The 15,826-nt window shown below is 35.7% G+C and overlaps 1 protein-coding gene across 2 annotated transcripts in view; it reads right to left on the reverse strand.

The window, feature by feature from the left end:
- stim2b (stromal interaction molecule 2b) overlaps positions 1-15,826 on the reverse strand; it is a 49,222-nt gene that overhangs the window by 12,257 nt on the left and 21,139 nt on the right. For both annotated transcript variants that reach the window (XM_051900997.1, XM_051900996.1), the window contains exons 3-5: positions 8,350-8,480; positions 4,541-4,652; positions 122-233 (exon numbers count right to left, since the gene is read on the reverse strand). In XM_051900997.1, coding sequence (XP_051756957.1) covers positions 122-233; positions 4,541-4,652; positions 8,350-8,480 — 355 coding nt within the window. The remainder of the gene's footprint in view (positions 1-121; positions 234-4,540; positions 4,653-8,349; positions 8,481-15,826) is intronic.

The following is a 15,826-nucleotide window of genomic DNA, read 5'->3' on the forward strand; positions in this document are numbered from 1 at the left end:
TAAAAATAAAAATTGTGTAAGACTGTGTTAGGCTTAGGAGTAGTTGTTATAACTCAGTATAAAAACAATAAAAGTCACTGGAGAGTCAATGACAGAAAGATAAAAGTGCATGAGTATTTACCGAGGTAACGTGTTGCCATCTACTTTAAACTCTCTGAAGTTTCTTTCATACTGAGGAAGCTCCACTGACTCCTTCAGCCACTGAATTGCATCCTCCAGTGTCCAGTTGTGCACTGAGAGCAAAGAGAGTGATGAGAAGAAAAATGCATATTTTAAAAATAGATTCGTAATCATTTACCATGTTTTGAACACAAAACTTCAACAAATGGGGAAAAAATTATTCATGAGCTCAAAGTTCAGTATTTTTTTCATATGTGGTCTATATACTGTAGTGGCCAAAAGTGATGGCCCCTAGGAAAATGTATTCAAATATTATTGAATTATAAAATTATAAAATTATAAAATTAATTTGTTAAAGATTTTGTACGCATATTGCGTAGTTGTGCAAGGAGTCAACTGTTTTTTGTTCTTCCCTCATATTTAAAATATTTAAAAAAATATATAAAATTGTGATGGTTTAATCAAACTTGTAGGGTCATTAAAACAAATATCTCCCCTAGACGTCATTTTTAGCCACTACTTTATGAACATCAGTGAAAAACATAATACAGCAGGGTTCAAATGCCTAAGACCACAGCATCAATCAAAATCCAATTGAAACTTTAAAAAGTCATGAAGAATGAAGAAGAAAAAAATATTTCAGATTTGGCACTATTTCTAGGTCACTAATAATTGTGCTCTTTGTACAAATGGTCAGGGTCTCCAATTGAAGCTCAAGATGCTATGTGGATCATCTCAAATGATACTGGAGAACAGCAGCCTGAACATCAGGTCTGACACAAACTTGTGAGTTAATGCAGCTCAAGTGCTGTTGTCATTAAAGGGGTGATGAACAGTAACAGCGAGGTGCCAATTGTGGTGACGGATAAGCGTCAACTCCAACAGGTGCTTTTACTGCTCTAAGTGTGACGGCAGTGGGTCTATATACATATAAATTGGTCAGTAAACTGTGCTATCTATATATATTTATATATATATATATATATATATATATATATATATATATACATCTAACCTTTCATTGAAGGAAAATAATTAAAAGTGGGGTGAAAATCACATTATGAAATAAATGTTTTTCTCCAAAACACGTTGGCCACAATTATCAGCACCCTTTTATTCAATACTTTTTGCAACCTCCTTTTGCCAAGATAACAGCTCTGAGTCTTCACCTATAATGCCTGATGAGTTTGGAGAACACCTGACAAGAGATCAGAGACCATTCCTTCATGCAAAATCTCTACAGATCCTTCAGATTCCCAGCTCCATGTTGGTGCTTCTTCTCTTCAGTTCACTCCACTCATTTTCTTTAGGGTTCAGGTCAGGGGACTGGGATGGCCATGGCAGAAGCTTCATTTTGTGCTCAGTGACACATTTTTGTGTTGGATTTGATGTTTGTTTTGGATCATTGTCCTGATGGAAGATCCAACAACGGCCCATTATTGGATTTCTAGCAGAAGAGGTCAGGTTTTGATTTTTTATCTGTTACTATTTGATATAATCCATGATGCAATGTATCTGAACAAGATGTCCAGGACCTCCAGCAGAAAAATAGGCCCACAACATTAAAGATCCAGCAGAATATTTAACCGTGGGCATGGGGTACTTTTTATCCATGTGTGCACCAAACCCATCTGGTGGGTTTGCTGCCAAAAAGCTCTTTTTTTTTTAGTTTCATCTGACCATAGAAGCCGGTCCTGTTTGAAGTTCCAGTCTTGTCTGACAACTGAATGTGCTGGAGATTGTTTCTGGATGAGAGCAGAGATTTTTCTTGAAACCCTCCCAAACAACTTGTGGGGATGTAGGTGCTGTTTGATCATTTTTTTTAGGCTTTCTGAGAGTCAAGACTCAACTAATCTCTGCAATTCTCCAGCTGTGATCCTTGGAGAGTCTTTGGCCACTCAAACTTTCCTCCTCACCGCGCATTACGACAATTTAGACACACGTCCTCTTCCAGGCAGATTTGTAACATCTTTAGTTGATTGGAACTTCTTAATTATTGCCCTGATAGTGGAAATGATGCTTTAGCTATTTTCTTACAGCCACTTTCTATTTTGTGAAGCTCAACAATCTTTTGCTGCACATCAGAACTATATTCTTTGTTTTTTCTCTTTGTGATGAATAATTAAAGGAATTTGGCCTTTGTTTCCTCATGTTTATACTCCTGTGGAACAGGAAGTCATGGTGTGCTAAAAAACCCTGGTGTGCTAAAAAAATGTAAATATGAATGGGAATATACTTCAGAGATATTTTACTCATAAAAAATTCTAGGGGTGCCAATAATTGTGGCCAACGTGTTTTGGAGAAAAACGTTTATTTCATAATGTGATTTTCCCCCCACTTTCAATTCTTTTCCTTCAGTGAAAGGTTAGATTTTTGCTAATTTTATGAATTAAAGATCAAAAGGATAAACAATGCAGATTTATTTTTATAATCTTTTATAATCTTTTATTTTTATAATCATATGTACCAAGGGTGCTTATAAATCTGACCACAACTGTATATATATATATATATATATATATATATATATATATATATATATATATATACACAAAACGCCATGTACAGCACAGACTTTTCTTTCCTATACAAACTAACAAAAAATGTGCATCAAAACAGTGAAAGCCACTATCAATAACCAACTCTTTGTATCTACTAAATAAACGCCATGTACAGCACAGACTTTTCTTTCCTATACAAACTAACAAAAAAATGTGCATCAAAACAGTGAAAGCCACTATCAATAACCAACTCATTGTATTTACTAAATAACCCTTAAGAGCTTCAAACAATACAAAACTGTAATAACAAACCAATTATAAAGAAGAGCAACATTCAAAAATAAACAATAAACAGATGTAAGTAATGTGCATGAATCGAAATGACCTCCTTAATGACAGTTTTATTGATGAACTCCCGCATAAAAACATAAAAAAATAAAATAAAATAAAAAAAGTATAGCCATGCCCTTTAAGACTGTGTTCACACTTGTAGTTTGGTTCTTTTGGTCCGAACCAAAAAAGAAAATGATACATTTATAGTCCTGGTTCACTTAGTGTTCACACTAAGTCTTTTTTAACATACTGTAGAACCTAAAGATACAAAAAAACAAACAAAAAAAACAGCTTTTACGATGTATATTAGCACCGGACCTTACGGAACATCCAAATCAACGTTATGTGCCAGGTGTAAATGCGCTCGTTGTGAGAACTCACAAATCGCTTATGAAATGTGCAGACGAGTCAAAACAGTAAATTTCAGTCAAACCGGAACAGAGTTCATTTGGAAGAGGACCGAGACCACCTGAAAATGTGGTAAAATTTTAACTTGACACGGCTCATTAAAAATACAGCTCTGAGCGATTAACTCCCGTCAAGCCAGTTGCGACGAAAATAGTCAGTGCGCTTAATATGATATCTACGGTAACTTATAGGCAGCGCAAAAAGACAGACTTTCAAGCAAGTAACAAGAAAGCCTGTAATTTTCTCCTCAAGAAAAAAAAAATAGATGTTCTTAAAAAAAAATTTAGAACTTCTTAGGAATTTTTCAAGAATTGCACCTAGGAACATTCTTCGGAACTTCTTAGAATTTATCTTAAGAGTTTTCTTAAGAAGATTTTCATGAATCCGGCCCCAGGGTTCAGTTGGCAATTGCACCAGAGTTTGTTTTAATCAAACCAAACCTGCCAAGTTTGAACACTCTAAATGCACTCCCTGTACCCACAGAAAAACCTGAGTCAAATAACCTACATACTATGGTTTCAATTTCCATCTGACTAGACACAGTCCCTCAAATTCTTATGTTGATAAGATAATTTGTAATGAAAACAATTGCCTTAAAATGCAAAATAGAAGTTTTCTCTAGTGGCCTTAGATTTTAGGACCGCACTGTACAGTATGTTCTCTCAACTTGCAGTTGACATCAAGAGAACAGGGCGAACCTGCACAGGTGTTGTTCAGGGAGATGGTCAGATGGCCACTCATGACAATGAATTACTTAGTTGTGAACAAAATCCATTGCCACTCAATATAATGACTCAACTATCATATTTCATACTCGAACTGAAATGAAACCAGACTCAAAAAACATCACAAATTGTGTGTGTTTGTGTGTTGAATAATTGTTATTATAATTTTTTTAAGTTTTATTAACTTTAACATCAACTAAATACTATACTGATGCAGCAAGTTGAGTTGGGATATTAATATGTTAAAAAGTCCTTTCTTGTCTTGATTAGTTTGGGACACATCCTGCTCAGTATTATCAAATTATTTCATGTTTTTGCTCTCACATGTCCTGCCCAATGATACCACGGTATAAACAGTAAAGCAAAATCTCTACCAGTGGACACATTTTTTTTCTGTCACTCAAAGCTGTATCTACCACCCAGCCCATGTTTTCTCTGTCCACCTCTCTTTACCTTCTGATATTTTCCAGCCCCTCCACAGCTCCTCCACCGTGATGTGCTGGTCCTCTCTGTGAAGATTACTGTGTTTATTGGTCTGCTGCTGTTTCATGTCCTCTATTATAAACTGCAGAAGAACAATAAGATAACATTACTGCTCAGACCATAGGAAAATGACTTCTTATGAATTAGTTCATGCCATATCATGTTTTATTTGGCTTCAGGGTGCAAGCGACTCTATCAGAGGCTTTAAAGGTTTCAAAATGAACTTTTAATATCATGCAAATATTTTTAATGCAAAAAAGACATGAGAGAAACATTACACTTGAATACTGTGTCCATTGCATTACATGACATTAATTCAATTGGTTTTAACCAAATCGACTTACAAATAAAGAAAAACCCAAGTGATTAATCATAATGAGCCAACAACATTTGCAGCACCGCAATGCAATTTTAAAAGATGACCAGAAGAATACATAACTAGAGGAGAGTTTTATTGGACAATAAAGCTATTACAATAAGGAAAGCAAGCATACTAGGTAAGTGTGAAGCTCTCTGTGGTCAGGTCTGTGTAAACTGTGTATCTCTCTGTGGTTCTGCTTATTTGTGTGCTGCACATATAGTACATGATTGAAAAACACTGTGTTGAAAACCCTGTAACACCCATACCCCCGGTTTCACAGACAAGGCTTAAGCTAGTCCTAGACTAAAGTGCACATTGTAGCCATTTTAACTGAAAGCAACTTGCACTGACATATCTTAAAATATGTCAGTGCCATTGTTTTGTCTTAAGATGCACACCAGTAATGTTTTATTTCTAGGGTACATTTATAAAAGCTACTTAAATATCCTAATTGAACTAAGGTTTAATCCTGGCTTAGTCTAAGCCCTGTCTGTGAAACCATGCCTTGGTGTTCCTGGTCAAAAATGACTGGCCTACAAAAAAAAAAAAAAAATAGCTTATAAATGTCTTGATATTATCAACAGATACTGGATTCAATCTTTTGGTCAACTTGTTTTCTTTCAGTTAAGACAGGTTTTGTATATATTTTTGAAACTGACTGATCGTAGGCCTCATTGATCTGATCTGAGGATAAAGTTCATCTCTGTGAAAAGAGAAAGCCAGTAATAAAATAGTTTGTTTGTGTACATGAACGTGTGTGTGTGTGTGTGCGTACGTGCGTGCATGCATGTGTGTGTGTGTTCTTGTATACATGGTTCATGTGTATATTGACATTTTTATTACAATGCAAGGAAGTGTCCTCGTAAACCAAATGGCTTAAAAAACATACAGTGTTTCTTTGAAATTCCAAAAATGCAGACAGTTTTCTGTGATGGGTAGGTTTAGGGGTAGGGGTAGGAGGATAGAATATACAGTTTGTACAGTATAAAAACCATTACGTCTATGGAGAGTCCCCGTAAACCACATATACAAGTATGTGTGTGCGTGGTAGCGGCAGTGTGCATGTATCCACACATGGACAGGTCCGAGGCCTTCATCTTTGCAAGCACATTTGTACATATGTGACCATGTTGAACATGCTCGTGAACACTAAATGTTTCTCTTATTTTCAATCTCCCCCATTCATTTTCAATGGATGGTCATTTTTGATCAATGAGGCCTACAATCAGTCAGTTTCAAAAATAAATACAAAACCTTCATAATTAAAAGAAATCAAGTTGGCAAAAAGATTGAATCCAATATTTGGTGATAATATAGCATAACGTGATATTTATTTTTATTTATTTTTTATTTTATTTATTTATTTGTACACTGGTCATTTTTGATCAGGAACACCACAAGTGTGACTTTATCTTCTGCCATTTTGTACAAGATAAAAGCATTTCAAAACAAACCTGGTTAAACATTTAAGCGCAGTAGTGTGATAAAAAGGTGCATTTTTTTCCATTTTTTATTGATTATTGACAAAATTATCCTCAAATTATGTTTTTTTCACTCAGAAACTGAAAACATAAGCTTAGATCAATGAGGCCTATGACCAATCAGTTCCAAAAAATACAAATACAAAACCTGTCCTAATTAAAAGAAAATAAGCTGACAAAAAGATTGAATCCAATAAGAGATTTTATAAGCTATTTTTGTAGGCTGGTCATTTTTGACTGGGAACACCACAAGTGTAACAACATATTCGGGAAAAAGAAAATCCTCTCCGGGTCTCCGGGTCTCCGGGTCTCCGGGTCCCGAATAAAACATAAGGGTTATGTAAATCAGTGGTGTGATTGTCGTGTAGGCTTATTTAGTAACTCTCTCTCTCTCTCTCTCTCTCTCTCTCTCTCTCACACACACACATACACACGCACACATACACACACACACTCTCAGGAATCTGCTGTGTCCTGAAAGAGGACACCAACTTTGAGTGGCTGTAAGAAGGAGAAATTCTTGGGCCTCTTCTCGAAACAGTTCTTGAGCCCAGAAGCACCTGCCATGACCAGAAACAATCCTCAAAACACACATCATGTCCTCACCAACCACACACATATATACAAACAGTCCCACTTAAAATCAAAGACAGCTGAACAGACAGGAAACTAAAGAGATTCTTGTAATCTCGTGGTTGTGAGCAAACCTGAATGGTGAGGGCCACTGGTGACGTCTGTATATGTTAGGTGTGGACAAACCAGAAGACAATTACAGTAGGGTTACAGTAGGGCAATGAGACCAATTAAACTGAGAGGTGCATTGTGGGATTTACACTTTTGAGTAGTGTCAGTTTTCATGTTTTATGGGGAGATTCCATAGACATAATGATTTTTATACTGTACAAACTGTTTATTCTATTCCCTAACCCTGATCTGTTCATCATACAAAGCGACCGTGTCTCTCCAGAAAATTTGGACTAAATCACTCAATTTATATGGGTGTTTTACGATCTCTTTATGAACTTTTGAGCGTCAAAGTGTCAGTTGCATATATGTCTATGGAGGGACAGAAAGCTCTCAGATTTCATCAAAAAGATCTTAATTTGTGTTCTGAAGATGAACGAAAGTCTTACGGGTTTGGAACGACATGAGACTGAGTATTTAATGACAGAATTCTCATTTATGGGTGAACTATCCCTTTAATGTATTTTAAACAAACATGTATTAACAATGAATAATAGTATACTTATAAATTAACATTACCTTAGATTAATAAATGCTGTGAAATGTTCATTGTTCATGATAACATGGTAATTTAAATGAACCTTATTGTAAAGTGTTATTAAAAAACATCCATGAAATCTTACAATTCCACATAAATATTTATGATTGTGGATTCATTTATTGGAACAAATAATTTTGTTTTGTTAGAACGATAATCCATCTAAACACTGTATCTGTAAAACAAAATGGAGCATGCAGAGGTCACATAAATCATGTAAAAGTCAAGATTATATTTAACTAGCACAGAATGTGTTGCATGTTTAGATCACGTTTAGGAAGACATGCATGTGCATGTGTGACATATGCATGTGACATACAGCTTCAACATCTCTTAAGCAAATTATATACAAATCCTATATGAATATGCATGGATTTTTCATCATGTAAACACTAACACACACACATTAATAATAGCCCTATGGGTAAAGTACTCATATGTCAATGGTCTCTTCTTGCAGGCAAGAGTCAATGTCAACTTTGCCCTTTGAGGTCCCTGGTAGGTTTAAGCTTTACTAGCCTGCTTTTAAGCCCCCCGACCCCCTCACAAAATGCATGCATGCCCCCTCCTTACTCCAACAAATGTATTATTGTATTAAATGACAGGCAAGTATTAAGAAAACACAATTTTCCAAGCCTAAATGACATATGCTCACCTCCACACTCTCATTCACTTCAATTCCTCCATCGTTGTCGTCGTCTAGCTGCTTGTGAATGTGCCGAAGTGCCTCTAAACTGAAGCGGTCGGCTTCGTTCATACACGGAGGGATGACTGTCAAACATGGGTCTGCAGGAAGAGACACACAATTAACCTCTCTACAAACTCAGCATTAAACTTCTGCTTTTCTACATAGTTCATTCCAAGTTTATAGCACATCCAAACAGATGATTTATGATAATTATAATGTATGGCAATTTTCATGACTTGCTTGTGTAAACAAGACTTTCTACTGTTGAATAATAAATAATAATATTACTCATCAAGTTTTTATCTAACTGTCTGTACATGTGCATGTCTGGGCATCTGTAGGGTTCTGTTTACAGTGGTGTGCTTTCACCGGTCTTGACACGCTTATTAGGTTGCAGGCTGTTGGCAAATGGTGCTGGTATTCGGTTGGATCACATCTTGGCTCTTATTTAAGAAAAGTGTGAAGGAAAACGAATCAATTCTGTTTTAACAAACTATTACTGGAAAAGATCCCTGATTGGATGAAACATCACACAGCACTGAGGAGGCCAGGAACATTTTCCCAGAGACAGAAAAAAATAAATAAATATATCATATTCTTCATAAAATATAAAGGCAGCTATATATTTGCTTGTATAAAGACCAATGTATACTATATGAGAAATGTATGATATTATGCAAAAATATATTATTTTTTATTGTTACTATACTAAAGCCGAAGCAAATAATTAAAATATCATCTGAAAAATACTGAACTACTATTATTAAGAATATTTATTCTACCCACTATTACATTAAGGTTATGTGTACTGTATGGGCTTATATTCGATTTAAATGTATTTGTAAATTTGTTGTAAAAAAATTTACTTTGCTCTACCCACTATTACAGCGAAGTTATATTTATGGTCCTAAATTCAATTTAAATTTATTTGTACATTTGTTGTAAAATTGTAATTTGTAAGTTTGTAAAGTTATTTGTTAAATGTAAACTATTTGTAAAATGTAAATAACACTTTTCACAATAACAATAATAGAAAAAAATAGAAAACAAACTTTATGTCCTCAAATCCATGCTCTTTCTTGTGAAAAATAATTACACTTTGTCATATTTTGTTTTTTGTTTTTTTAAAAAAAAGAGTAGTTACTACAGAAATAATATACTGTATTTAAAGGAATATACTTAAGTGCAAACTTAATTTAATGTTTTCTTACACTTAAAGGATGGTTCACCCCAAAAAAATTAAAATTCTGTCATCATTTACTCACCCTCAAGTTGTTCTAAACTTGTATGAATTTTCTTCTTCTGCTGAACACAAAAGAAGATATTTTGAAGAATATGAGTAACCAAATAGTTGATGGGTCCCATTGACTTCCATAGGGGCCCATCAACTGTTTGGTTACTGACAATCTTCAAAATATCTTCTTTTGTGTTCAGCCGAAGAAAGAAATTCATACAGGTTTGGAACAACTTGAGGGTGAGTAAATGATGACAGAATTTTCATTTTTGGGTGAACTATCCCTTTAATTGCATGTTATTTACAATTAAATTATATGTATTATAGTTTATATTAAAAGCAATTAGTTGGATTTAAGAGTGTTATTTAACCCACTTAAGTAGGACTTAAGTACATCTAAGGTAACAAATCTAACCCTTCTCAATAAAATATCAAATGCAAAATTCTGCTAAGCAAAATTAAACAAAAAGAAGGTCTTCTCTTAGTATTTGCATTATGCCTTGCATGTGTTCCCCCATCAGATTGCATAATCATATTTGTGTGCCAGATGTCCCTGTCCACACTCATTTCCATGTGTGGTTTTTTGCATAGAACTCACTTGAACTGATGGGTGACATCACAGGAACACTGACAACAAATAATGTCTAACAATTACAAATACTGTTTGTCAAACAGTGGGGTCCAAACTTCTGAGTCCACATTGAAAATGTGGGATTTTGTTTTATTAAAACATGAAAATGATTGTGGAAAATGAAAACTGTTGTTATGTTATGATGTAAAATTAATGAGAAATATTTGTAGGTCAAGTAAATTAGTGACAGAAAGTATTTGTACAGACAGTCAGATTCTTGCTTCCATTTCCAAGCACAAGATGCTCTTTATAGGAGATGCTTTATCATGCTGGAGAACATGGTCGTCAGGTTGGACACAAAAGTTCAAAAGGTCATTAAAGACTTTCTGAAATGTGTTCACTTTTTAGAAAAACTGTTAAGTTGGTCATGTGCAATGACAAATTAAATAGAAGCATTTCCACTAGTAGTCACCTACTTTTGGAGTCCACTGTACGTATCATTAAAAGGAATAAAAACAGAGAAAACTTTTAACAACATGTTCAGATTATACCAAAGAAAAAAAAAAGACTGCTGATGATATGCAGGTTCTTATTCATTCAAGTGACATTGCTGAACTACTAACAAACCTCACCTAATACGTGGGCATATAGTATGTGGCAGGAAGTAACACAGTGAGGGGGCTAGAATAAATAAAACCATGTAGCAAAAATAGTTCTGAAGAACAAAATGAGTGAAATTAGGACACGGAAATCTATAAATAGATTTTCGTTTCCAGTTGTCAGGAAGTGGTTATCTAAATGACAAAGAACAGTACGGGCCTCCATGAGAAATACACACATATACACAAACTTTTTAAATGACAGAGGCTGGAGGCACGAGTTACAGATAAAAGATAAACCAGCACTTGCTAAAACTTTATTTCCATGATATAAAGGCAAGAAAAACTAAAGTCCTCAAACAATCTTCAAACACTACTTTTAACTTAAGCTACATATGACATGCCACAGATCCCCAACTAATCACTTATTCTTCAGTCTATTTTTAATGGTGAAGGAAATCAGTTGCAGCCCTATCTGAAAAATGACAACAAAAAAAAGTTATTATATATATATATATATATATATATGAGCAATATCACACTAGTAGCCGTGCAATATGGCTGTATTTCAGAACGCTGTGATTCGGCCGAAAGCATTCATTAAATATGAATGAACACACATAAATATAAATATAAATATATCTATACAATACATATACATACATGTATGTGTGTACTTATACATAATAAAAAATACACAGTACACACACATTATGTAAACACAAACTTCTATTTTGGACGCGATTATAGGTGCAACATGTAGAATTTTCTGTCCGCTAGAGGCCTATTCAAAACAAAGGCGTAGCTTAATGACGCCAAGGTTGAGCGCGGAATTTTGGGACATCTTCACCTCACAGCCGGTGGAAAATAATCGGGATAGGACTCGGGAAGTAGTCATGTTCATGGATGCGATTATTAACGTTATTGTAGTATGAAGCAGAGCAGGACAGAGCATTGTGGGAGCTGAACGAGGCCGCTGGAGCGATTGCGCAACACGCCTCATGAGCAACGGAACTTTTATTATGCCACAGTCGCCGGCGCTGCTTCCGCTTTTCCGGTCCCGAGTATGAGGTAACACAGCTCTGTTGATCACATTAGATACATTTGAGTGTGTTGAAAATGATGTTATAACGTTACTCTGTGCGTTCGCTCGGGCTGCTGTAAGACACTTGTTGCACACTGCAGTAAGATAGATCGATTTTAGAATATCATATTAAATGCTGGATGGCTTGTGTTGATAAAAGGCATGCAATTAATTTTAAAACGTATTGTATGATGGAGAAAATTATGTATTACTGTTTCTAAAAATAAAGCTGCATCTGATTATGCTATGTTAGCTACTTCACAAAATAGTGTTTTTCTCTGAGGCATGGTAAAGCATGGTAATTGCAAAAAAAAAAAAAAAAAATCAAGAAAATTAGATTTAAACAATAAGACTAAACGTGTTGAGCTATATAACAATAACTAGTTTTCTGTCTATAAATATATCAAAACTGTTGTCCCCTTGTCTATTAAAACATGTAATATTTTTAAGCGTGTTTGGTGTTTCCATGGTTTCTACAAAATAAAACCTGAAACCGAGGGTAACGCGGGTATGACACAATTGACAGGTGACCAGGCGCGGATTAACGCACAGGCTTATAGGCTGCAGCCTAGGGGCCCCGGATTGGCCAGGCTTTTTTTTTTTTTTTTTTTTTTTTAATTTACAGCGCGAACAAAAAAAAGACCCTCATTGGCCCATAAGAAACATTAAAAAATCAGGTGATTGGATAGATGTGACATTTGGGTCACATCTGTCCAATCAGCTGCTGATCAAATCATGTTAATCATTACGTCACTGCTATTGCTAGGCGGCATAGCGGCAAAATGTCCGAAAGAAATTACGATAGTGGAGCACAAAAAATCGGAAAATACAAAGGTTAAAACAACAACGTGAACAAGATATACTGAAAAAAATACCTAAATTGACATAATACTTCAAGGCATTGGATACATCAAGACGTGGCGAAGTCACGCAGTTCGTGAAGGAGAGATCGTTAACGCAGGAAATACAAACATTTGCCTATCATTCATCGACCTCAAATACGGCTTATCACTTGAAACATGTAAGTAGTAGCAACTTTACAAGTCCGCTAATGTTAGCCTGGTAGTCCTAGATAAATGTGCACTATTATTTGGTGCATATCCGTTTGTGTGGAGAGCGCGCTCGCTGCATGACATGGAGGCGCAGGTGCGATAAATACTCCGTCATTTTGGTCATACAGATAAGAGTAATACAAACTGTAAAGGGTCTACTTTTATTTCTGTAAACTCACAATAACAGAAAACGGTGTGCTTTTGTGAAATGAAATCAACCAGGATGGGCGTTCTGTCATCTCTGTGAACTTGAGCATGTAACAAACATGAACCGTACTTCCCTCACAGACACGAGAAATATATCTGTAGAAAGCTTGAAACAATAAATTATTAAAATGTTTAGAAAGTTTGCTTGCTGTTTTTTCACTACACACTCATAATAATTACGTTTACTGGTGCGCTGTGGCAAGTTTTATGCTGATTAGGCTGTGTATCATAGGCGGAGCTGGGGAAAGTTTAGCCTTCCCCTGGCAATGGGTCAAAAATTATTGGGGGCTTTGGCCAAAAATGCATCTGCACATTTAAACTAAATCTAGTAACAAAGTGAAAATTAAAATTAAATGAAAAGTGTTGGTTGCGGCATTTAATATAGATCTTGCGCCCTATAACCAATCACACACGATTCTGTTGAGCTTACAACTGCAATGGCCAATCAGAGGTGTTCAGATTAGTCATCGCTGAAACGCAGGAGTTTTGTTCAGTGCGCGAGCTGAACTCAGAATTCTAACTGAATTCTGCACTCTCGCTAATGCTCTCAGTCTCATCATAAACAGATTTGGTGATTGTGCTCTTGAGAGCGTCGAAACTAATAAACAGGTTTTCTATTTACAACGTATTTTTGAGCAATGTAGCCAATCACAAACTTACTTGATGATTTCTTGAACGCATGAGTTTTTGTCCAGTGCTGAGATCTGCACACTCAAATCCACTCGTTATAATTTACCTTTTAACAAAAAAATATAGTTATTATGTAGGCCAAATAAGATATTCATTGTTCAGTCAGCTTAATCGATTAGCAAAACTTTGTGAGATCGCAATGAATTAAGATGAGTGACAGTTTAGTGGTTATAAAGGGAGCGCTTTTATGCACGCTTTCTAGGCTTTATAGTATGGAAGCTCGTTTTCGCCACAAAAAAAAAAAAAAGAAAAGAAAAGAAAAAACAGTAATTGCGACTTAATCTCAGAATTCTGACTTTTTTTCTCACACAAAGAGCAGCCTAGGGGCCCCTGACCACCTTAATCCGCCCCTGCAGGTGACTCCTCACACGTCCCGGAGCCTTGGTTAAAATTGCAATTTTCTCACGATTTACAAATAGTAGGAAACATTTGGGATATTGTAAGTACTCAAGTGAACAAAATATATAACACTGGCCTAGTGGTTTTTGGATATTTTACTGCAAAATTCGTACATATTGCACCTCTAATTGCGATTATTTATTTGACAGCCCTAAAAAATAATATATATACTTATATATATATATACAGTGTGTATGCACTAAATGCGTCTTTCCACGCTCACGGCCAAAGGAATATACTTTGAAACGCTCGCCCTCAACTGTGCGTAGAACGAAGCAGAATGCAGAAAATAAAGTATACTTGGGCCTTCACAGTAGTGCCCTTTTACATAGTAGTACACCACATTACTACTTTTTTACATTACTATTAAATGCACCTTTAGAGGTAGATAAGGAACAAATTTGTCCCTTTATGTATACTGCCCCTTTTTCTCTGATTCTAATCAAACACACCTGAACAAGCTAATCAAAGTCTTGAGGATTACTAGAAAGCTACAGGCAGATGAGTGTGATCAGGGTTGAAGCTAAACTATGCAGGAAAACGGATCTCAAGGGCCAGAGTTATCCAGCCTTGCCCTAAAGGTACAATTTTTTGCATATTTTTTCAGACAGTGTATGCATCTCTCTAGATAATCATAGGGCTAAATGTAAAATAAATTTGCATTCAGTTCAGAATGTAATCACAACATTGACAACCATTTTCACAACCAAGTTGTGCAGACCTTTTAATCTAACTGGTAATTACAGAATTGCAAGGGAGAAGCGTTGTGTAAAGTAAATGCATACTGTGAGAGATCTGATATGTGCCTGGGACACTCGGATTACTGATGGATGTCTTGCTTGAACATGGGCAGGAACACTGCTGAAACACACAGCTTCTCACTTCTATCAGCTTTCAGAGGAAGTATGTTGGGATAGAAACAATGTTTATGTGACTGTGTTCATTCATTGCAGGAGAGAAAACACAGAGAAAAACAAAGAGAATTAAATGTGATATGAGCACTCAAAAGAGTTTATGAATGTGGCGGGCTACTGTCTCATGGAGGCTCTCTTTCTGAAACACCCACGCCGGGCCTCTAGAGACCGTAAGATGAGAGGGTGAGAAGTTCAGTCAAACAAACGCAATGAAATGCGACTTTCACCTATCACCTTGCTGCAAACATTACCTCAAAGAAAGAGAAAACTCTATGGGAAAACAGGAATGGCTCATGTGTCTTTCCCAGCAGACTCTGCTTCGAGATGTTGTCATGGAATGGGAATACCAGCTCTGGATCAGGGATCTCTGTTAGATTTGGATCTCCATTGTTTAGTCATGCTTCTAATATCACAACATGCCGACATAGGTAAAACAATCATGTTGCTTTTGATAGTTCAATAATGTCCATTCAGTTTTCACACAATATTAGTTGTTTTCATGCATTTTGCATAATATTTGCACCATTTCATGCTTTTCATCTTCAGAAAGATCTTTATTCCTCCCCATATTGCACGAGAACTGTGACTTGCTTAATAATGTCAAACAACCTCTTTAAGTAGGGTTTCCATTTACCTAAAAAGACCTGGCAAACTATTTAACAAACTTGTCTGAGATATCAGTTATCTAAAAAAA

Source organism: Ctenopharyngodon idella, chromosome 7 (assembly GCF_019924925.1).
Source record: "Ctenopharyngodon idella isolate HZGC_01 chromosome 7, HZGC01, whole genome shotgun sequence".
NCBI classification, from domain to species: Eukaryota; Metazoa; Chordata; class Actinopteri; order Cypriniformes; family Xenocyprididae; genus Ctenopharyngodon; species Ctenopharyngodon idella.